This window comes from Gorilla gorilla, chromosome 22, assembly GCF_029281585.2.
Source record: "Gorilla gorilla gorilla isolate KB3781 chromosome 22, NHGRI_mGorGor1-v2.1_pri, whole genome shotgun sequence".
Lineage (NCBI taxonomy): Eukaryota > Metazoa > Chordata > Mammalia > Primates > Hominidae > Gorilla > Gorilla gorilla.
The window spans coordinates 38,033,496-38,056,830 of NC_073246.2; the positions used below are offsets into that span (position 1 = coordinate 38,033,496).

Here is a 23,335-nt window from a genome sequence, read left to right on the forward strand (position 1 = left end):
GTAAATTGTAAAGAAAATACATTCATTTCTTACAGTCTGGAGGCTGGAAGTTCAAGGTCAAGGAGCTGCATCTGGTGAGGGCCTTCTTGCTAGTGGGGACTCTCTGCAGAGTTCCAAGGTGGTACAGGGTCACATGGCAAGGAGTACACAAGAGAATGCCAACTGGCTTTTATAACAGACTCAGTTTTAAAATAACTAACCCATTCCCATGATAACCCATTAATCCATTAACCCATTAATCCATGATATATTAATCCTTTGGTGAGGACAGAGCACTAATGACCCAATCACCTCGTACAGGCTCCACCTGTCAATATTGTTACATTTGGGATTAAGTTTCATCATGAGTTTCAGAGGGGAGAAGCATTCAAACCATAGCAAACTCCTATGATGGTAGAAAAATAAATATAAGAGCAAACTGTACCAAAAGGAAACTAAGCTTTATATATGCTTCTATAGTTTGAATTATGTGTCCTCCCAAAATTTATATGTTGAAACCTAATCACCAAGATGATGGTATTAGAAAGTGGAGCTTTTGGGGAGGTGATTGGGTCATGAGGGCTCTGTCCTCACAAATGGGATGAATGACCTTATAAAAGATATATAAGGGAGCTGCCTCCCTCCTTTTTGCCCTTCCACCATGTGAAGACAAAGCGTCCATCCCCTCTGGAGGGCAAAACAACAAGGCATCATCTTGGAAGCACAGACCAGGCCCTCACCAGACTTCCTAGAACCTTGACCTTGGACTTTCTAGTCTCCAGAACCACAAGAAGTAAATTTCTATTGTTTATAAATTACCCAGTCTCATGTATTTTGTTATAGCAGCACAAATGGACTAAGACATGCAGGCAAGAATTTATGATAGGCCAGGCACGGTGGCTCATGCCTGTAATTCCAGCACTTTAGGAGGCCGGGGTGGGAGGATCACCTGAGATCAGGAGTTTGAGACCAACCTGGCCAACATGGCGAAATCCCATCTCTACTAAAAAACATATATATATACAAAAATTAGCCAGGTGTGGTGGTGCACACTTGTAATCTTAGCTACTCAGGAGGCTAAGACAGGAGAATTGCAAAATTCTTCTGCAATTCAGGAAGCAGAGGTTGCAGTGAGCTGAGATCGTGCCACTGTACTCCAGCCTGGGCAACAGAGCAAGACTCCATCTCAAAAAAGAATTTATGATAAACAAGTCAGGCTATCCAGATGCAAGGGCTCGTGCCTGTAATTCCAGGACTTTAGGAGGCCAAGGTAGGAGGATTGCTCTAGCCCAGGAGTTCAAGACCACCTTGGGCAACATAGCAAGACCCCACCTCTTAAAAACATATATAAAAATAAAAAATTGTCCAGGCATGGTGGCACAGACCTGTAGTCTCAGCTACAAAGGATCGCTTGAGCCTGGGAGGTCAAGGCTGCAGTGAGCCATTATCATGCCACTGCATTCCAACCTGGGCAACAGAGCAAGACACTGTCTCAAAAAAGAAAAAAAAAATTCAGGCTAAATAATATATTAGACCAGTTGAAAGGGATCAATAGAAACATTAAAGAAAGATTCTATAGTGGGTTAGTTCTGCAGTGTCCCCTCAAAATTCATGTCCACCTGCCATCTCAGAATGTGCCCTTTTGGTAATAGGGTCTTTACAGATGTAATTAGTTAAGATGAGATTATGCTGGAAGACTAATGTCCTTATAAGAAGAGGAGAAGGGTCAGGCATGGTGGCTTATGCCTGTAATCCCAGCACTTTGGGAGGCTGAGGCGGGTGGATCACTTGAGGTCAGGAGTTCGAGACCAGCCTGGCCAACATGGTGAAACCGTGTCTCTACTAAAAATACACAAATTAGCTAGGTGTAGTGGCAGGCGCCTGTAATCCTGGCTACTCGGGAGACTGAGGCTTGAGAATCGCTTGAACACAGGAGACGGAAGTTGCAGTGAGCCAAGATCATGCCACTGCACTCCAGCCTAGGCGACAGAGTGAGACTGTCTCAGGAAAAAAAAAAAAAAAAAAAAAAAAAGGAAGAGGAGAGGAGAAGACATACACAGATGCCCAGCAGAGACAGCAGCCGTATGAAGACGGAGGCAGACATTGGTGTGATGCTGCCCTAAGACAAGGAATGCCAAAGATTGCTAGCAACCACCAGCAAGTGGAAGAGGCAGTGAAGGATTCTTTCCCAGCGCTTGGAGAGAGAGCATGGTCCTGACAACATTTTGATCTCGGACTTCTGGCTTCCAGAACTATGAGAGAATGAAGCTCTGCACCTGTATTTGGTGTTTAGTTATGGTGACCGCAGGAAACTGATACATATGCCATGTAGTGCAGCCACTCAACCACAAGGGGCACTGTCTGGCAGCAAGTTCTACAAACACAAACGGTCCAAAATAATCACTGAAGTTCACAGAGAAAGCCATACAAATAGCATTCAAATATTTTTAACGATGATCAACAGGCTACAATTTATCATTTTTAAAAACATAAAACCATTATCATCTTGCTGAATAATTCGTGACCTTTGTAACAAACTGGCTGAGAACCACTTTTAAAGAACATCTTGGTCCGGCTATCATTACACACACGGGAGGGTATCTGTAGGATAAATTCCCCCAACAATTCCCTTTCCAGGAAGAGACGCATATTTTTAATTTCAATAGACAACAGCCAAATTGCCCTCCAAAGAGGAGGTACATTACACTCGCCAGAAATATACATGAATGGCTGGTTTTCCCCAGGCTTGGCAATACTTTGCCAAGCTAAGAGGTAAGAACGGGCTTTAAAACAAACCCTGATGCAGTTCCCAAGGAGAGGACTGGGGCCTTCGGACCCACATTTCCCAGCACAGGTGCTTCACCAGCCTGCCATGGCCCCTTCTCTGTCCAGTTTAGCAAGGGTGTGGCAGATTTCCTTTCAGGCACAGAGCCCAGCCTTCCAGACATCACACTTAAACTGGTTCCTACCACATTTGCAAGGAGAATCTCTTCTTCCAAGTCAGCAGTGTTTACAATAAGCAGTATGCTTTTCCCTGAGTCACTCTGAATATAGAGACCAGAAACCAATTCCAGGGTAGCAAAGGGACAGCCACCATGGTGACCTCAAGCATATAAATCACACACCTGCTTGTCCTGCCTGGTCAAGCCCTGTTGGGACCGTGCATAATCCTGACCCCAGCCCTCAGGCACAGAACACTTAGGAGAGGAAGGCGAGGTTTCAGCTACATGAGGTGGCATCGTAGGAATTGTCTTCTCCCTGACACCCCCCATGGCACTCAACAGCCTCACTGTCCTGACCCTAAGCCACTTTGTGACCCACCCCTGGGAAGGGAAGGCAGTGAAGAACTAGGGATAGAGAAGAGGAGGTGGGGAGTTACCAAGCTGTTTGCTGACCTCTTCATTTGACTCAGAACCTGACCTTAATCTTGCTTCCAGAAAAACAATGGGCCCCATTCCTGCCCAGGCTTGCCTTCTGCAACCCAGACTTTCTTAGAACGCGATGGGAGTCAAGAGCGCTTTCTTTAAGGCGAAGCTGTAGACAGGTTCCCCTCACCTCCCACCTCTGCCCACATTATCTGCCTCTAGCAAATAATGGTAGTCATGACTGTGCCTGTTACCCAGGAGAACACCAATCAATGGCTGTAAAGACATGAATGTATGGTTTTAGATGGTGTCTGCCTGCCTTTGCTGAAAAAATGTAAGAACAGCAAACATTTATGTATTACCGTTTGTCAGTACTGCTCTAAGCACTTTTATAATATTGAACATTCATGCTGTACTCCTTACAGCAATCGTAAGAGCTAGGCACTAAAACTATTCCCATTGTACAGATGAGCAAACTGAGACACTGAGAGATTGGGAACCTTGCCCAAGATCACACAGTGAGTAAGTAGGAGCTACAATAAGGAGCCCTGAAGGCAGGGAGCTCCACTCCTGCCCTCCCCAGGCCTCTGTTCACTCCTGAGCGTGACTGGTACCTAACAGGTGCTCAGACAGTCGCTGGATGCAGATGAGGGAACGGCTGTGGACATTCAGTCCTTCAGACTACAAAAGGACTTTGGAAGGAGAAGAACCCTGGAAGAATGCCATGTTACTGGCAAAGGTTTGGGTTCTTACCCAATGGTTTGGTAAACACAAAGGGACAATGGCATTAAGTGATAGCAAAGCCAATCTAAACAGAATCACAGCAGTAAACCACCAGAACCCACAACTTTTTTTTTTTTTTTTTTTGAGACAGAGTTTTGCTCTTGTTGCCCAGGCTGGAATGCAATGGTGCCATCTCGGCTCGCCACAACCTCCACCTCCCCGGCTCACCCAATCCTCCCAGCTGGAACTACCGGCACACACCACCACACCCAGCTAATTTTTGTATTTTTGGTAGAGACAAGGTTTCACTATGTTGCCCAGGCTGGACTCAAGCTACCCACCTACCTCAGCCTCCCAAAGTGCTAGAATTACAGGCATGAGCCACCATGCCTGGCCACCAGTATTTTGCCAGGCTGGAGTGCAGTGGCACAATCTCGGCTCACTGCAACCTCCACCTCCCGAGTTCAAGCAATTCTTCTGCCTCAGCCTCCCGGAGTAGCTAGGACTACAGGCACGCACCACCACACCCAGCTGCTTTTTGTATTTGTAGTAGAGATGAGGTTTCAGCATGTTGGCCAGATTGTTCTCAATCTCTTGACCTTGTGATCCACCCTCCTCAGCCTGTTGGGATTACAGGCGCGAGCCACTGAGCCCGGCCTAGTCTTTTTCTTAAAAAATCTGCTCACAATTCCAATTATTTGCGCAATGCTGTACTAAGTACAAGAGAAAGGTGTTTCCTCTCAGCCAGGACAGAAGGTAGGAATCTTCCTGTAACTGCAGTCCTTTCTATGGCCACTAAAACAAATTACCACAAACTGAGGGGCGTGAGATAACACACGTTTATGATCTTACCATTCTGGAGGTTAGAAGTCCTAAAGTCAAGGTATCAGAGCGGTGCTCCTTCCAGAATCCCTGAGGGAGGAACCCCTCTGCTGTCCTGCCAACTTCTGGAGGCTGTCTGTGTTCCTTGGCACACGCCCTTCCTCCATCTCCAAATCTCTCCTGACCTCTGCTTGTATCACATCTTCGTCTTGGACCCTTCTGCCTCCCCCCCATAAAGACCCTTGTGTCTACACTGGACCCACCTTGGTAACCCAGGCTAATCTCCCCACATCAAGATCCGTAATCACTTCTGCAAAGTCCCTCTTGTGAAGGAAAGCAAATTCACAGGCTCTGCAGATTCTAATGCAGACCTCTTGGGGGAGGGGCATTATTCTGTCGACGGCAATAACCGGAGCCATTTCTTTCTTTCTTTCTTTTTCTTTTTTTTTTTTTGAGACAAAGTCTCACTCTATTGCCAGGCTCCAGTGCCATGGTGTGATCTTGGCTCACTGCAACCTCCACCCCCTGGGTTCAAGCAATTCTCCTGCCTCAGCCTCCTGAGTAGCTGAGACTACAGATGGATGCCACCACACCTGTTTTTTTGTTTTTGTTTTTGTTTTTTGTTTTGTTTTGTTTTTGAGACAGAGTCTCACTCTGTCTCTGTCACCCAGGCTGGAATGCAGTGGCCTGATCTCGGCTCACTGCAAGCTCCGCCTCCCAGGTTCACACCATTCTCCTGCCTCAGCCCTCCCGAGTAGCTGGGACTACAGGCGACCGCCACCATGCCCGGCCAGTTATTTTTTCGTATTTTTAGTAGAGACAGGGTTTCACCGTGTTAGCCAGGATAGTCTTGAACTCCTGGCTTCAAGTGATCTGCCTGCCTTGGCCTCCCAAAGTGCTGGGATTACAGGTATGAGCCACAGGAAAAAAAAAAAAAAATCACTTTCCCAATCTGCAAAATGGCTACTGTCCTCAATTTCCCCAAACTAATCCCTCTCAATGATGACCTCAAATCTCTCACCCTCCAAAGAGATTACAGATGCCCTCAGGAAGGCCTTAGTTTCCCCAACATGCTTGGGTCTAAACCCACACACTCTGCCTTTCCTTCTGTTGCAAGAGAAGAGGTGTGCTGCTTCCCCCTCCACACCCCCACCTGATTCCTGGATCCACCCGTGCTTGGTCTTCCCACACATTTTGTTCTTGCAATTCTTCCTGTTCTTCAACTGTTCTCTCTCTGAGATTATTGTCATTACATAAAAACATGCTTTAATATCTCTCTCGGCTTTTGAAATTCTTTAAAAAGGAGTTAAGTTGTGCAATGTGAGTTCATTGACCACAGTGGATTTAAGTTAGAAATCAATCGCAAGATAGCCGGAAAAATCCCCAAGTAAGTTGGAAACTTAAAAAATACACTTCTAGCCAGGGGCAGTGGCTCACGCCTGTAATCCCAGCACTTTGGGAGGCCAAGGCAGGCAGAGTGCTTGAGGTCAGGACTTCGAGACCAGCCTGGTCAACATGGTGAAACCCCATCTCTACTAAAAATACAAAAATTAGCTGGGCTTGGTGGCGGGTGCATCCCAATTACTCAGGAGGCTGAGGCACAAGAATCCCTTAAATCCAGGAGGTGGAGGCTGCAGTGAGCTGAGATGGCACCACTACATTCCAGCCTCAGTGATAGAGCAAGACTCTGTCTCAAAAAATAAATAAATAAGAATAAAAATAAAAATAGGCGGCCGGGCTGGAGGGCTCTGCCGGGGGTGGGGGTGGGGGTGGGTGCGGGGAGCCCCGCGGCGGGGACGGGCGCGGAGTCACGGGGGTGGGGTCACTCGCGGTGGCTCGGGGAGGCCAGCTGGGAGGGGAGGGGGCCGTGGGGGCGGCTCGGCTGAACCAGCCCCGGCTGGGCAGCAGCGGGGACGCCGGGGGCCGGGGCCAGGGCTTTCCGGGCTTAGGTGAGGCCGCCGTGGGCCCCATCTTCCGGCGGTCGCCGGAGTTTGTGGTGATTCTTGCTGCCGCCGCCACCGCCCCGGCTGCCATCTCCTCCTCCTGGGCCGCCGCCTCCTCCTCTTCCTCCTCCTCCTGGGCCGGGCTGATCCCCTCCCCGCTGCCGCCTCCTCCTGGGCTGGGCCCGCGGTGTCTCGTCCCCTCGCGGAGCCGCTCCTGCCGCCGCCGCCGCCGCCTCCTCATTCATCCTCGTGCACCACAGGCGGCACAGGCACCAAGATGTCCAACCGAGTGGTCTGCCGAGAAGCCAGTCACGCCGGGAGCTGGTACACAGCCTCAGGACCGCAGCTGAATGCACAGCTAGAAGGTTGGCTTTCACAAGTACAGTCTACAAAAAGACCTGCTAGAGCCATTATTGCCCCCCATGCAGGATATGCGTACTGTAGGTCTTGTGCCGCCCATGCTTATAAACAAGTGGATCCGTCTATTACCCGGAGAATTTTCATCCTTGGGCCTTCTCATCATGTGCCCCTCTCTCGATGTGCACTTGCCAGTGTGGATATATACAGGACACCTCTGAATGACCTTCTTATTGACCAAAAGATTTACGGAGAACTATGGAAGACAGGAATGTTTGGACGCATGTCTCTGCAGACAGATGAAGATGAACACGGCATTGAAATGCATTTGCCTTATACAGCTAAAGCCATGGAAAGCCATAAGGATGAGTTTACCATTATTCCTTTACCGGTTGGAGCTCTGAGTGAGTCAAAAGAACAGGAATTCGGAAAACTCTTCAGTAAATATCTAGCGGATCCTAGTAATCTCTTTGTGGTTTCTTCTGATTTCTGCCATTGGGGTCAAAGGTTCCGTTACAGTTACTATGATGAATCCCAGGGGGAGATTTATAGATCCATTGAACATCTAGATAAAATGGGTATGAGTATTATAGAACAATTAGACCCTGTATCTTTTAGCAATTACTTGAAGAAATACCATAATACTATATGTGGAAGACATCCCACTGGGGTGTTATTAAATGCTATCACAGAGCTCCAGAAGAATGGAATGAATATGAGTTTTTCGTTTTTGAATTATGCCTAGTCGAGCCAGTGTAGAAACTGGCAAGACAGTTCAGTGAGTTATGCAGCTGGAGCACTCACGGTCCACTGAAGCTCTGAATCCTCAGGGATGCCACCTGCACATTCTCATACTCTGTCCAGGGTCCCAGCCTAGCCTTTACCACGATACTGGTCCTGGTTTGGGGGGATTCTGAAACCTGAAACTAATAGAACTTTCTTCTCTTTTTTTCTAGTAGGTGTAGTCCTTCCTTAATTTCAACTCATTAAAAAATGCTTTATAGTTTAGGGCAGTGGAAGGAAGGCTGGCATCAAAATATTTTGATCAAAAAAGATGACAATGTAAAGGCTCAGTTGTGGCAGACAGTTTTTTGAAAGTAACTTGTAAAGCATTTACCATATCCTAAATTTGCACTCTTTGCAGATTTGTGCACATATATTCCGCTTTCAGAATAGTTTTGCAAATTGTACACAAACAAACAAAAAGGTGGAAGCTTTTTAATAAAGAAATTGCATTTATAAATGATCTGTATTAGAATATATCTATGTCTATAGAATAAATCTCCAGTTATAGTCAATTACTACCCATGTTGTACAACAGATACCTTCTATTTTAGTTGCTAATAAAGTGCTACACAACTCAAAAAATAAATAAATAAATAAATAATAAATAAAAATAAACTGAATGAAATTGAAAACATATCAATGTGAGATGCCACTAAAGTCATACTAAAAGGGAATTTACACCGCTTACTGCCTACATTAGAAAAGAAGTCTCAAATCAATGCAAATCAATGACTTCTGCCTTTACAGTAAGAAACCAGAAAAAGAGCAAATAAAATCCAGTAAGCAGAAGAAAGGAAACAAAGATCAGAACAGAAATTAATATAATCAGGAAAAGAGAGAGAGAGAGAATCATTGTAACCAGAAGTTTGAGGAAAATCAAATCAACTGATAAACCTCTAGCCAGACAGATCAGAAAAAAACACGAAAGACACAAACCAGTCTCAGAAATGACAGGTAGCATCATTACCAACATTAAAAGGATAAGGGCATGTTAAAAGGATAAGGGTATCAATAGAATCAACACCTTAGATGAAACACATAAAAAATTTGAGCTCTTTCTCAGTGACCAGGGCCTGCGCTTAGGCATAGACGGGCAAGTGGAGCCAACATGCCAGCGGCCCAGAGCTGGGTTTGTCGCCAAACTTATGTGACCCCGCAGAGACCCTTCGAGAAAACTCATCTTGACCAAAAGCTAAAGCTGATTGGTGAGTATGGGTTCCAGAACAAATGTGAGGTCTGGAGGGTCAAATTTACCCTGGTCAAGATCCATAAGGCCGCCCGGGAGCTGCTGACGCTTGATGAGAAGGACCCACGGCATCTGTTCGAAGGCATTGCCCTGCTGCAGTGGCTGGTCCGCACTGGGGTGCTGGATGAGGGCAAGATGAAGCTGGATTACATCCTGGGCCTGAAGATCAATGATTTCTTAGAGATGCCTACAGACCCAGGTCTTCAAGCTTGGCTTGGCTAAGTCCATCCGCCACGCTCATGTGCTGATCCAACAGTGTCATATCCGTGTCCGTGAGCAGGTGGTAAATATCCTGTTCTTCACTGTCCGCCTGGATTCCCAGAAGCACATCGACTTCTCCCTCTGCTCCCCTATTGGGGTGGCCAACCCCAGCCACGTGAAGAGGAAGAATGCCAGGAAGGGCCAGGGTGGGGCTGGAGCCAGAGATGACGAGGAGGAGGATTAAGCCTGCTTGTCCCCTCCTGGGCTGGTGGATTGTCTAGTTTTCCTGCCAAATGATAAAACAGGATCAATGCTTTATTTAAAAAAATAAAATTGTGAAAAACAGAAATTAAGGTCACTCAAGAAGAACTAGGCCAGGCACGGTGACACAAGCCTGTAATACCAGCACTTTGAGAGTCCAAGGAGGGAGAATCGATGTAGCCCAGGAGTTCAACCAGTCTGAGCAACACAGTGAGACCCCCATCTCTAAAAAAAAAATAAAAATAAAATAAAATAAAAAATTATCCAGGCAGGCCGGGTGTGGTGGCTCACGCCTGTAATCCCAGCACTTTGGGAGGCCAAGGCAGGTGGATCACGAAGTCAGGAGTTCGAGACCAGCCTGGCCAACATGGTGAAACCCTGTCTCTACTAAAAATACAAAAATTAGCTGGGCGTAGTGGCAGCGCCTGTAATCCCAGCTACTCAGGAGCCTGAGGCAGGAGAATCGTTGGAACCCAGGATGCGGAGGTTGCAGTGAGCCAAGATCGCGCCACTGCACTCCAGCCTGGGTGACAGAGCAAAACTCCGTCTCAAAAAAAAAAAAAAAGAAAAAGAAATTATCCAGGCATGACTGTGGCACACTTGTAGTCCCAGCTACTAGGGAGGCTAAAGGGGAGGATCACCTGAGCTCAGGAGATTGATGCTACAGTGAGCCACGACTGCAGCACTGCACTCCAGCCTGGGCACACCCAAGAAAATTACTCAGCACTTGTTTTTCTCACTTTGGGGTTTTCCCAAAATAATTTCTTCAGTCCAGTTGCCATGAATCTGGAGCCCCCGACTGACCCATCAAGGTCCGATTTGGCTTCGGACACCTCGCAGATCACCCCGCGGCTCAGAGCCCGGATCCTGAAGGGCGCAGCGTGGGCAGGGGGCGGGCCCGGGAGTTGGAACAGAGGGCACAGACGGCCCCTCCTCGGAGGGGAGGGACCGAAGCCGGGGCCTTTTTCTTTAAGACTCGCAGCACTGGATCCCAGAACTTAGTCTGCGCGGCGGCACTGACACTAGCTGGGCTCCTCGGGGCGCGCCCCAGGTGGTCCGAAGCCCGGTCCGCCCTCCACGCAGGTGCCCCGCGCGCCCCGCTCAGCCATGTCGTCCTGCAGCCGCGTGGCGCTGGTGACCGGGGCCAACAGGGGCATCGGCTTGGCCATCGCGCGCGAACTGTGCCGACAGTTCTCTGGGGATGTGGTGCTCACCGCGCGGGACGTGGCGCGGGGCCAGGCGGCCGTGCAGCAGCTGCAGGCGGAGGGCCTGAGCCCGCGCTTCCACCAACTGGACATCGACGACTTGCAGAGCATCCGCGCCCTGCGCGACTTCCTGCGCAAGGAATACGGGGGGCTCAATGTACTGGTCAACAACGCGGCCGTCGCCTTCAAGAGTAGGTGCAGGGCTTGGGTTGGGGCCCCCTGGAGCGCTCCGAGGGTGCGGGGGCGGCCAGCCGCCGGCTCCCCACCCGTCCACTTGAGTGACCGAGGAGGGTGGCGCCGATCCCTAGGGATGCGCTCAGCCCACGCCTCCCGCGAGGCGGTTTTCGCTTTCCGTGATTCGCTGAGCCCCAGGCGGGCCCGGGCGACAAACAGCGCGCCCCGCCCGCCGGCCTGTGCTGGCCTGTGCGCGGCCCGGGGCCCTCCCCGAACTGTCAGCCGCTGCTGCGTGCAGGAAAACTGGCCTCCTGGGAGGGGGCAACGCCCTGCTAGAGTTCATCAGCTTTCCTTCCAACGCCAGAAACATTTTCTCTGCAAAGAAAGGGTCTCCGCTCGCTTTGGGCTTTCGCTTTCCTTGAAAGGGCGCATTCACAGATGCCCGGAGGCATTTGCTCGGGAAAGGAAATGAATCGCTAAAACAGGATTAGCGCGCACTTGCCCTTGGTGGACTTGACAATTTGTGTAATGCAGAGCTTTGATAGGCTCTGGCAAAAAGGAAGCGAGCCTTCTCGTTCCCTGCCCCCCCCCCCCCCCTCCCCGGGGAGCTTATGTTTGTTATAAAATACGTGCGTGTGGTCTTAAAAGCATCTTCCTTAAGGAGAGGGGCGGGGATCAAGAGATTACTTATTCTAACTACTACTGAAGAAAATTACAGGACGGCGCAGTGGCTCACGCCTGTAATGCCAGCACTTTGGGAGGCCGAGGCAGGAGAAACGCTTGAACCTGGGAGGCAGTGAGCCGAGATCGCGCCACTGCACTCCAGGCTGGGCGACAGAGCGAGACTCCGTATGAAAAAAAAAAAAAAAGTTACTACGGAGAAATAAACAGGCCGGCTTCACCTCCAACTTAGTGGGGAAAAAAAGCCTAAGAGGGAGTGAAATGAAGGATGGGGGAGCAGAAGTCTCCACCCCTCCCTTTGGCCCTAGGCACTCCGCATTGTTGTGCATGGGGACCTGAGACTTTCTTTGACCCGCACCGGCAACTCAGCCTGCCGGCTTTCTGGGAGCTGGGGTGCAGGAGTGGGGATTAACACCCCCTAACGCAGCCCTCAGCCACGGGCTGAGAGATTGGTGGATAAATACCCGGCTTCCTGGAAGACAGGCGGAGGGACTTCCCCTTGCCTTTCAAGGTGTGGGGAATGGACCACCAGCAGCTGCAAACCTGGGCGCTCATGGCAAGGCAGAATCTCCCGCCTTGCCCCACACCTGCTGAATCAAAATCTGCGTTTCCGCTAGGCGCGGTGGCTCACGCCTATAATCCCAGCACTTTGGGAGGCTGAGGCAGGCAGATAACCTGAGGTCAGGAGTTCAAGACCAGCCTGGGAAACATGGTGAAACACCAACTCTACTAAAAATACAAAAATTAGCTGGGCATGGTGGCTCACTCCTGTAATCCCAGCTACACGGGAGGCTCAGGCACAAGAATCGCTTGAACCCAGGAGGCAGAGGTTGCAGGAAGAGGAGATTGCACCCCTGCACTGCAGCCTGGGCGACAGAGCAAGACTCTGCCTCAAAAAAAAAAAAAAAAAAAAAAAAAATCTGCATTTCAACAGAATCCCCAGCTCCCTCCTATGCACCTTTAAGTTTAACAAGTGGTAGTCAAAGCCAAGTGTTCTCAAGGTGTGGCTAGAGACCAGTAGCTGTCACATCATCTGGGAACCTAGAAATGCAAACTCAGGCCAGGTGCGATGGCTCACGCCTGTAATCCCAGCACTTTGGGAAGCCAAGGCGGGTGGATCACTTGAGGTCAGGAGTTGGGGACCAGCCTGGCCAACATGGCGAAACCCTGTCTCTGCAAAAAGTAAAAAAATTAGCTGGGTGTGGTGGCATGTGCCTGTAATCCCAGCTACTCCAGAGGCTGAGGCAGGAGAATCGCTTGAACCCAGGAGGTGGAGGTTGCAGTGAGCTGAGATCGCGCCACTGCACTCCAGCCTGGGTGACAGAGGAAGAAAAGAAAGAAAGAAAGAAAGAAAGAAAGAAAGAAAGAAAGAAAGAAAGAAAGAAAGAAAGAAAGAAAGAAAGAAAGAAAGAAAGAAGGAAGGAAGGAAGGAAGGAAGGAAGGAAGGAAGGAAGGAAGGAAGGAAGGAAGGAAGGAAGGAAGGAAAATGCAAATTCTGGAGGAAGAAAAGAAAGAAAGAAAGAAAGAAAGAAAGAAAGAAAGGAAGGAAGGAAGGAAGGAAGGAAGGAAGGAAGGAAGGAAAATGCAAATTCTGGAGCCCTTACTCCAGCCCTTTGCAATCAGAAATTCCAATGGTGAGGCCCAGGAAGCTATGTTTTAACAGGCTCTACAAGTGATTTGGATGCACACTAAAGTTTGAGAATCACCGACCTCGTTCTTAAAAATTGTTTTAAAATTAACTTGTTTTTCCTTTAGTTGTTAGGAGTTAGGATCCACTTTGTCATGTGAGTTTCAGCGGGAAAAAATATGACTTTCTTTTTGTTTCTTTCTCTTTTTGAAAGGTGATGATCCAATGCCCTTTGACATTAAAGCTGAGATGACACTGAAGACAAATTTTTTTGCCACTAGAAACATGTGCAACGAGTTACTGCCGATAATGAAACCTCATGGTAAGCCCAATGTGTGGACAGTCGGGTTGCATCCCTCAGTAAGAAGTGGGCTACAGGCTTCCCGGAGCAGGGCTACCCTGCAGAAATCACTCAGGGGTGCTATTTCTCTGAAGTGGGAAAAATAGAAAATTGCTTCATTTTCCCACAGTGTTTGGCTTCTCACTCCAACATTTTAGTTTAGTTTAGTTTAGTTTTGTTTGGCGGCGGGGTGGGTGGTGGGAAGAAATTTTGCTCCTGTTGTGCAGGCTGTAGTGCAATGGTGTGATCTTGGCTCACTGCAATCTCCACCTCCCGGGGTCAAGCAATTCTCCTGCCTCAGCCTCCCGAGTAGCTGGGATTACAGGCACCCACCACCACACCCGGCTAATTTTTTATATTTTTAGTAGAGACGTGGTTTCACCATGTTGGCCAGGCTGGTCTTGAACTCCTGACCTTCAGGTGATCCACCCACCTTGGCCTCCCAAAGTGTTGGAATTACAGGCGTGAGCCACTATGCCCAGCCTTAGCTTTAAGTTCCAAAGATAAATGTGACATATCACAATGCTTTTGGGATCCATGTCATGAACTCAATCCTAGAATGATAGAATGCTGTGAGTCCCCAAAGGCCGCTTGCCTCTGGTCAATCTCATGAGTCCTCCAGCCCTCCAAGGTGATGGGCCCACATCTAGCTCATCTCTGGACCTTGGTATCTGTTTTAGCATTATGACTTTTCCTATATTCCTTTCTTCTTGTACCAAACTTTCTCAAGTTGATTCAGAAAACCCAAAAGAAATTTTCTTTTTTTTTCTTTTTTTTTTTTTTTGAGACAGAGTCTCGCTCTGTCATCCAGGCTAGAGTACAGTGGCACAATTTCGGCTCACTGTAGTCTCCGCCTCCCAGGTTCAAGCGACTCTCCTGTCTCAGCCTCTGGAGTAGCTGGGATTACAGGTGTGCACCACCATGCCCAGCTCATTTTGTATTTTTAGTAGGGATGGGATTTCACTATGTTGGCCAGGCTGGTCTCAAACTCCTGACCTCAAGTGATCCACCCACCTCTGCCTCCCAAAATGCTGGGATTACAGGTGTGAGCCACCATGCCCGAATGAGAAATTTTCTTTATTAGGAAATATCTTGCCTATACCTGCAGGTATTCAATAAATGTTACTATTATACTTTTCCTACAAACATTGGAGTGCCTGCCATATTCCAGGCATTATGCTGGGATCTGGGTGTGCAATGGTGAGCATTATAGACAGGGACCATCTCATTGGTGGAGCTGAAACTCTAGTGGGGGAGATATCCATTAGCAAAGAATCTGAAGTGTGAAATGACAGCTGTGCTGGGGGACAGGGAAGCTTGCTTCCTTGAGGATTTTCTTCCCCAAAAAGTTAACTGTGGATTCTTAGAACTGTGGTTTTTATTAAAAATGTGCTTGCTTTTTTTTTTTTTTTTTTTTGACAGAGTTTCGCTCTGTTGCCCAGGCTGGAGTGCAGTGACAGGATCTCAGGTCACTGCAACCTCCACCTTCTGGGTTCAAGGGATTCTCCTGCCTTAGCCTCCTGAGTAGCTGGGACTACAGGCGTGTGCCGCTACGCCCGGCTAATTTTTATATTTTTAGTAGAGACAGGGTTTTGCCATGTTGGCCAGGCTGGTCTCGAACTCCTGACCTCAAGTGATTCATCTGCCTCAGCCTCCCAAAGTGCTGGGATTACAGGCGTGAGCTACCGCACCTGGCCAGAAGTGTGCTTTTCTTAATTTAACATTTTGAATATGGATTATTGGCCGGGTGTGGTGGCTCATGCCTGCAATCTCAGCACTTTGGGAGGCTGAGGCAGGAGGATCACTTGAGCCCAGGAGTTTCAGACCAGGCTGAAAAATATGGCAAGACCCTCGTCACTTTAAACAAACAAACAAAATTATCTCTGGATGCAAAACCTTTTTTTTTTTTTTTTTTTCTGAGACAGAGTCTCCCTCCGTCACCCAGACTGGAGTGCAGTGGCATGAGCTCAGCTCGCTGCAACCTCCGCCTCTCAGGTACAAGAGATTCTCCTGCCCCAGCCTCTCAAGTAGCTGGGTTTACAGGCGAGCACCACCACGCCCAGCTAATTTTTTTGTATTTTTAGTAGAGACAGGGTTCACCATGTTGGTCAGGTTGATCTCGAATTCCTGACCTCAGGGGATCCACCTGCCTTGGCCTCCCAAAATGCTAGGATTACAGGCTTGAGCCACCGCACTCAGACGCAAAAAGTTCTTAACCTAAGAAGGTGAATGGTGAGAGTTGCACTTGTACTCTATCAGTTTCTGAGTGGGATGAGATCGTAGAAAGCCTGCAGGGAGAACTGCAGGTGCTTTGAAAGGGGATGGAGTTTCTAAATGCAAATCTGAGCCAATATAAACGCACATTTTAAAAACTCTCCTTTTTACACAAAAGGTAACATTTCATACAATGTTTGCCACTTTGCTTTTTTTACTCCTTGTGTCTGGGGCTCTTTCCAGGTTTGGTCAGAAAGCTTTTATCTTTTTTGTGGCTATATAGGGACGCAGCCATTATAGGGATGTCTTTTACCCAGTGTTGGGAAGTTTTCTCCCGATAAATTTTTGAATGGGAACTTGAGAGCTGCAAGGTATTAAGACACCTTTAAAACTCCATCCCCTTTCAGAGCAACTGCAGTTCTCCCTGCAGGCTTTCTCCGATCCCATCCCACTAAAAAACTGAGCAAGTACAAGAGTACAAGTGCAATTCTCACCATTCACCTTTTTAGGTTAAGAAGTTTTTGTGGCCGGGCGCAGTGGCTCACACCTGTAATCCCAGCACTTTGGGAGGCCGAGGCAGGCAGATCACAAGGTCAGGAGATCGAGACCATCCTGGCTAACACGGTGAAACCCCATCTCTACTAAAAATACAAAAAAATTAGCCAGGCATGGTAGTGGGCACCTGTAGTCCCAGCTACTCGGGAGGCTGAGGCAGGAGAATGGCGTGAACCCAGGAGGTGGAACTTGCAGTGAGCCCAGATCGCGCCACTGCACTCCAGCCTGGGCGACAGAGCCACACTCCATCTCAAAAAAAAAAAGAAAGAAAGAAAGAAAAGAAAATATCATAAGAATGGACTTAATCCTGAGCAACATATGGAGACCCCATCTCTACACAAAAAATGAAAATTAAAAATTAGCTGGGCATAGTGGCATGTTCCAGCTTCTCGAGAGACTGAGGTGGGAGGATCGCTTGGGCCCAGGAGGTTGAGGCTGCAGTGAGCTATGATTGTGCCACTGTACTCTAGCCTGGGCGACAGAGCAAGTCCTTGTCTCAAAAAAAAAAAAAAAAAATGCATTTAATGCATCTGACCTACCAAACACCATAGGTCAGCCTTGTCTAGCTTCAAGGTGCTTTGAACGCTTACATTAGCCTATAGTCTGGCAAAGTCATCTAACACAAAGCCTATTTTATCATAAAATGTTGAGTATCTTATGTAATTTATTGAATCTGTACTGAAAGTGAAATGCAGAATGGTTGTATGGGGCCTCCAAGTACAGATTCTGCAGAATGCATATCGCTTCCTCGTCCATCAGTGAAGTCAGTAAGTCCTAAGTGGAACCATCAGGGGGCAGGGACCATCTGTATTTGACTTGCTTATTTGTTCAAGGTTCTGAGTAAATAGGCCAAGCAACTACTAAGCCACTAGAGGGCGCAACTTGCCTACTCTTTCTAGAGTAAGGCAGCAGGTGTTTCGGGACCGGTGGGGCCACCTGGACCTCAGTGGAGGGTAGTGTGGGTGCAGCCCTTCCCAGGGCTGATGACGCATCTGGCTGACGAGGCTGACTGTCAGCCTCTGGCCTCTCTCCCAGAGGTGTGCCCTCAGATCAAAGAGGACACCTCCTCCCCTTAAGAGGATTTATTTCCTCGAAGGCACAGCTTCTATGATCTGTGTTTTTCTTTCTTCCTTTCCCGTTTACATTTAATTCCTTGTAGCCGCCAAGTTTCTGAGAACAAAGCTGTTTAGAAAGCAATGAAGAACACAACATCACTGATGTAGTATTCCTGGCCAAAATACTGATGTGACTCTCATCATGAGAAAATCAGACCAATTCACTTTGAGAGAAATACTACAAAATAATGGTCTACAGTCTTCAAAAAAGTAATTGCCAACTACCTTACATTAAAATATATGAAAGAGATGTGACAATTAAATGCAATCCATGGGCCAGGCGCGGTGACTCACGCCTGTAATCCCAAGCACTTTGGGAGACCAAGGCGGGCGGATCATGAAGTCAGGAGATTGAGACTATCCTCGCTAATGCGGTGAAACCCCGTCTCTACTAAAAATACAAGAAATTAGCCAGGCATGGTGGCGGGCGCCTGTAGTCCCAGCTACTTGGGAGACTGAGGCAGGAGAATGGCATGAACCCGGGAGGTGGAGCTTGCAGTGAGCCGAGATCACGCCACTGCACTCCAGCCTAGGTGACAGAGCGAGACTCCATCTCAAAAAAAAAAAAAAAAAAAAAGCAATCCCTGATCCTACTTTGGACCCTGGATTAAAGCAAACAAAAACTGTAAAAGAACATTACTGGGACAATTTGGACACATTTGAATATGGGCTGTATTTTAGATAATAGTGTTGTATAATGATAAATGCCTGGCATGTGGTCATAACTGTAGTAATGTAGGGGAATGCCCTTGTTACCATATATAATACTAAAGTGTTTAAGATGAAGGTTTATGATATCAGCAACTTGGAGAGAAAAAGGGACAGAGAAGGAAAAAGCAAACATAGCAAAATGTTAACAATTAGTGAACTTAGGTGATGGGTATTTATCGAACTATTCTTGCAACTTCTCTGTAACAGTTAGGAAAGAAATATATACATACACTTCATCTTTGAAAGTGAGAGAGAGAAGGAAGGAAAGAAATACTGAATAGTACTAGGTACCTGGGGGGATGAGTGAGGTGATAGTTTCCAAGGACAGAGTGAGGGTATCTCTTGTGGGATTGGGGTCCACAAGAATGTGCAGCTCCCCTGCAATGGGAACCTGTGGGAAATGCCATTCAGAAAATGAAATAAAATCTACAGATCCGGCCGGGTGCGGTGGCTCATGCCTGCAACCCCAGCACTTTGGGAGGCCGAGGAAGGCAGAGCACCTGAGGTCAGGAGTTTGAGACCAGCCTGGCCAACATGGTGAAACCCCATCTCTACTAAAAATACAAAAATTAGCTGGGCGTGGTGGTGCACACCTGTAATCCCAGCTACTTGGGAGGCTGAGGCAGGAGAATCACTTAAACCCGAGAGATGGAGGTTGCAGTGAGCTGAGATCGCGCCACTGCACTCCAGCCTGGACGACAGAGCAAGACTCATCTCAAAGAAAAAAAAAAAGACCTTATTGGACACAGAGAATATGCATTCAGAATAATATATAATAAAAGAACTCACTAAAATTAGTGGGGTTTGATGCTGATGAAATGTGTAAATTAACACATTTACTGGTTTTTGGATTTCCACCAGTACTTCAAATTGTTGTAAAATTTTTGGCCTACATATTTGTTTCTATGGGCACAATTGTCTCTTTAGTAGCTGTGAATTATGATCAACATGAATATTAATTCATAATTTAATGAATATTAATATTATCAAATAGGGACTAAAAAGTAATGAAATCAGGCCGGATGCAGTGGCTCACGCCTATAATCCTAGCACTTTGGGAGGCCGAGGCAGGCAGATCTCCTGAGCTCAGGAGTTTGCGACCGACCAGCCCAGCCAACATAGAGAAACCCTGTTTCTACGAAAAATACAAAAATTATCTGAGTGCAGTGGTGTGTGCCTGTGGGCCCAGCTATTTGTAGGGCTGAGACAGGAGGATCACTTGAGTCTGGGAAGTGGAGGCTACAGTGAGCCGAGATCATGCCACTGCACTCCAGCTTGGGTGGCAGAGTGAGATTCTGTCTCAAAAAAAAAAAAAAAAGTAATGAAATAAAAACCAGGATGGAAAAACAGCCCATTCCACACGTGAAGTGTCCATAATGAAGGACAGACAGAGTCATCCCCAGGGATTCCTTACTGCTGGTTGTGGCACTAAGGAATTGGGGTGGCTGCCCACTGTCCTAGGAAATTGGGTGTGCCTAGGAAATTGAGAGCTTTAGTCCTTAGGGTGAGAGCACTGTCCCTCGGAAAGCAGGTTTATAAGTACTTGGAGTGTGTATGCTGGGGAGGAGCGGTTTTATAAAACTGCCAGCGGGCTGGGCACACGGTAGCTCACACCTGTAATCCTAGCACTTTGGGAGGCCAAAGCGGGTGGATCTCTTGAGGTCAGGAGTTCAAGCCCAGTATGGCCAACATGGTGAAACCTCATCTCTACTAAAAAAATACAAAAATTAGCTGGGCATGGTGGCACACACCTTCATCCCAGCTACTTGGGAGGCTGAAGCAGTAGAATCACTTGATCCTGGGAGGCGGAGGTTGCAGTGAGCCGAGATTGTGCCACTGCGCTGCAGCCTAGGCGACAAAACAAGACTGTCTCACAAAACAAAATAAAAATATTTTAGGCTGGGTGTAGTGGCTCAAGCCTGTAATTCCAGCACTTTGGGAGGCCGAGGTGGGCAGATCACTTCAGGTCAGGAGTCCAATACCAGCCTGGCCAACATGGCAAAACCCCGTCTCTACTAAAATTACAAAAATTAGCTGGGCGTGGTGGTGGGTACCTGTAGTCCCAGCTACTTGGGAGGCTGATGCAGGAGAATTGCTTAAACCCGGAAGTCGGAGGTTGCAGTGAGCCAAGATTGTGCCACTGCACTCCAGCCTGCGTGATAGAGCAAGACTGCATCTTAAAAAATAAATAAATAAATTTAAGTAAAAATAAAAATAAAACTGCCTGGGGAATCTACAAATTTACTACTTCACCCATCTCTCAGAGAATCCCTGAGAAAGACAGCCCCTCTCACTGATGGAGGTGTGTTCTTCCCCTTGGGAGAATAGGGCCAAAAAATATTAAAGCCCATGGATGCATAGGTTTTATGCCTTCTATAGTCACATTTTTAATTTTTTTTTTAAATTTGATTATTACTTTTTGAGAAAGGGTCTCATTCATGTCACCCAGGCTGGAGTGGAGTGGAGTGTAGTGGTGTGATCATGGCTCACTGCAGTCTCTACTTCCTGGATTCAGGTGATCTTCTTACCTCAGCTTCCTGAGTAGCTGAGACCACAGGCACACGCCACCACACCCAGCTAATTTTTCTATTGTTAGTAGAAACAGAGTTTTGCCATGTTGCCCAGGCTGGTCTTGAACTCCTGGGTTCAAGTGATCCACTCCTCTCAGCCTCCCAAAGTGCTGGGATTACAGGTATAAGCCACAGCGTCCAGCCACTTTTTTGTTTTTAATCAGCAATTAAACCTGCACAATGGCCAGGTGTGGTGGCTCACACCTGTAATCTCAGCACTTTGGGAAGCTGAGGCAGGCGGATCACTTGAGGTCAGGAGTTCAAGACCAGCCTGGCCAACATGGTGAGACCCTGTCTCTACTAAAAATACAAAAATTAGCCAGATGTGGTGGCTCACACCTGTAATTCCAGCTACTCGGGAGGCTGAGGCAGGAGAATTGCTTGAACCCGGGAGGCGGAGTTTGCAGTGGGCCGAGATGGCACCACTGCACTCTAGCCTGGGCAAGGCGAGACTCTGTCTCAAAAAAAAAAAAAAACAAAAACAAACAAAAAAAAACAACCTGCACCAAGACTCAATTATATGTTTGGCATGTTCAACCAGTGGTTGTATCTCTGTGATATGCTTTCATATATTTATCATTCTGTTTCAGGGAGAGTGGTGAACATCAGTAGTTTACAGTGTTTAAGGGCTTTTGAGAACTGCAGTGAAGATCTGCAGGAAAGGTTCCACAGTGAGACACTCACAGAGGGAGACCTGGTGGATCTCATGAAAAAGTTTGTGGAGGACACAAAAAATGAGGTGCATGAGAGGGAAGGCTGGCCCAACTCACCTTATGGGGTGTCCAAGTTGGGGGTCACGGTCTTATCGAGGATCCTGGCCAGGCGTCTGGATGAGAAGAGGAAAGCTGACAGGATTCTGGTGAATGCGTGCTGCCCAGGACCAGTGAAGACAGACATGGATGGGAAAGACAGCATCAGGACTGTGGAGGAGGGGGCTGAGACCCCTGTCTACTTGGCCCTCTTGCCTCCAGATGCCACTGAGCCACAAGGCCAGCTGGTCCATGACAAAGTTGTGCAAAACTGGTAAACGTCTGCTTCGGAGCTTGCTGCTTAATAAATGTTGGTGGAATGAATGAATGAATTGATGCTGTGGTTTGATTATTTCTGTTCTTTTTTTTTTGAGACGGAGTCTCGCTCTTGTCGCCCAGGCTGGAGTGCAGTGGCATGATCTCAGCTCACTGCAACCTCTGCCTCCTGGGTTCAAGCTGTTCTCCTGCCTCAGCCTCCTGAGTAGCTGGGATTACCAGGCATCTGCCATCATGCCCGGCTAATATTTTGTATTTTTAGTAGAGATGGGATTTCACCATGTTGGCCAGGCTGGTCTCGAACTCCTGACCTCAGGTGATCTGCCCACCTCGGCCTCCCAAAGTTCTGGGATTTCAGGCATAAGCCACCGAACCCGGCCTTTTTTTCTTTTTCTTTTCTCTCTCTTTTTTTTTTTTTTTTTTTTTTTGAGATGGAGTTTTGCTCTTGTTGCCCAGGCTGGAGTACAATGGCATGATCTTGGCTCACCGCAACCTCCGCCTCCCAGGTTCAAATGATTTTCCTGCCTCAGCCTCCCGAGCAGCTGGGATTACAGGCATGTGCCACCACACCTGGCTAATTTTGTATTTTTAGTAGAGATGGGGTTTCTCTATGTTGGTCAGGCTGGTCTCGAACTCCTGACCTCAGGTGATCCACCCGCCTCAGCCTCCCAAAGTGCTGGGATTACAGGCATGAGCCACCGCGCCCGGCCTCTTTCTGTTCTTGAAAAGGAATGTTCATAAGAATCTCCCTGGGAGAAACGTGTCTAGTTCTGGAATCTGGAGCTGAACAACATTGCTATGCCCAACTCTTCAGCCTGAGAGGGAGAAGAACATAGTCTCAAATTTTAGTGGGCATCGGGACCACCTGAAGGGCTGATTAAGCCAGATTGCTGGTTCCCTTCCCCACACCAATTCACTTCATTTCTAACAAGTTCTCAGGTGGTGCTGACACTGCTGGTGCTGGGACTGCACTTAGAACCACTGGCGTAGCAAGTGGTTTTAGAACTATGGAGCCATTTTCCAGCTGTTCCTTGCTGTTTCCAGTTTTTTGATTCTGTAAGGGTGATGCTTTATCCTCTATTTCCTTAGCTCTGCAAGCTTTCTTTGCATCTCATTCTGTTTTGAGTATATTTTTATTGGTTGTTTTACTTTTTTTTTGTTTGAGACACAGTCTCACTCTGTCGCCCAGGCTGGAGTGCAGTGGCACAATCTCAGCTCACTGCAACCTCTGCCTCCTGGGTTCAAGCAATTCTTCTGCCTCAGCCTCCCAAGTAGCTGGGACTACAGGCGCCCGCCACCATGCCCGGCTAATATTTTGTATTTTTAGTAGAGATGGGGTTTCACCATGTTGGCCAGGCTGGTCTCAAACTCCTGGCCTCAAGTGATCCGCCCACCCCAGCCTCACAAAGTGCTGGGATTACAAGCATGAGCCACC

At 47.9% G+C, this 23,335-nt stretch overlaps 2 protein-coding genes, 1 long non-coding RNA gene and 1 pseudogene across 3 annotated transcripts; 3 read left to right on the forward strand and 1 right to left on the reverse strand.

The window, feature by feature from the left end:
* The first annotated feature begins 6,892 nt into the window (after positions 1 to 6,892).
* Positions 6,893 to 8,620, forward strand: LOC101129444 (protein MEMO1). Its single transcript, XM_004062758.5, has one exon. It carries the CDS (start codon positions 7,110 to 7,112, stop codon positions 7,932 to 7,934), a length of 825 nt encoding a protein of 274 aa, XP_004062806.3. The 5' UTR covers positions 6,893 to 7,109; the 3' UTR covers positions 7,935 to 8,620.
* Positions 8,621 to 9,083: 463 nt separating this feature from the next.
* LOC101129071 (small ribosomal subunit protein uS4-like) lies at positions 9,084 to 9,704 on the forward strand (annotated as a pseudogene).
* Positions 9,705 to 10,478: 774 nt separating this feature from the next.
* CBR3 (carbonyl reductase 3) lies at positions 10,479 to 21,960 on the forward strand. Its single transcript, XM_004062756.5, has 3 exons — positions 10,479 to 11,079; positions 13,585 to 13,692; positions 21,466 to 21,960. Exons 1-3 carry the CDS (start codon positions 10,791 to 10,793, stop codon positions 21,900 to 21,902), a joined length of 834 nt encoding a protein of 277 aa, XP_004062804.3. The 5' UTR covers positions 10,479 to 10,790; the 3' UTR covers positions 21,903 to 21,960.
* Positions 17,126 to 21,756, reverse strand: LOC115931839 (uncharacterized). Its single transcript, XR_004068277.3, has 2 exons — positions 21,646 to 21,756; positions 17,126 to 17,661 (listed from the first exon to the last, which is right to left on the reverse strand). It is a non-coding gene; the product is annotated as an uncharacterized lncRNA (long non-coding RNA).
* Positions 21,961 to 23,335: the final 1,375 nt, after the last annotated feature.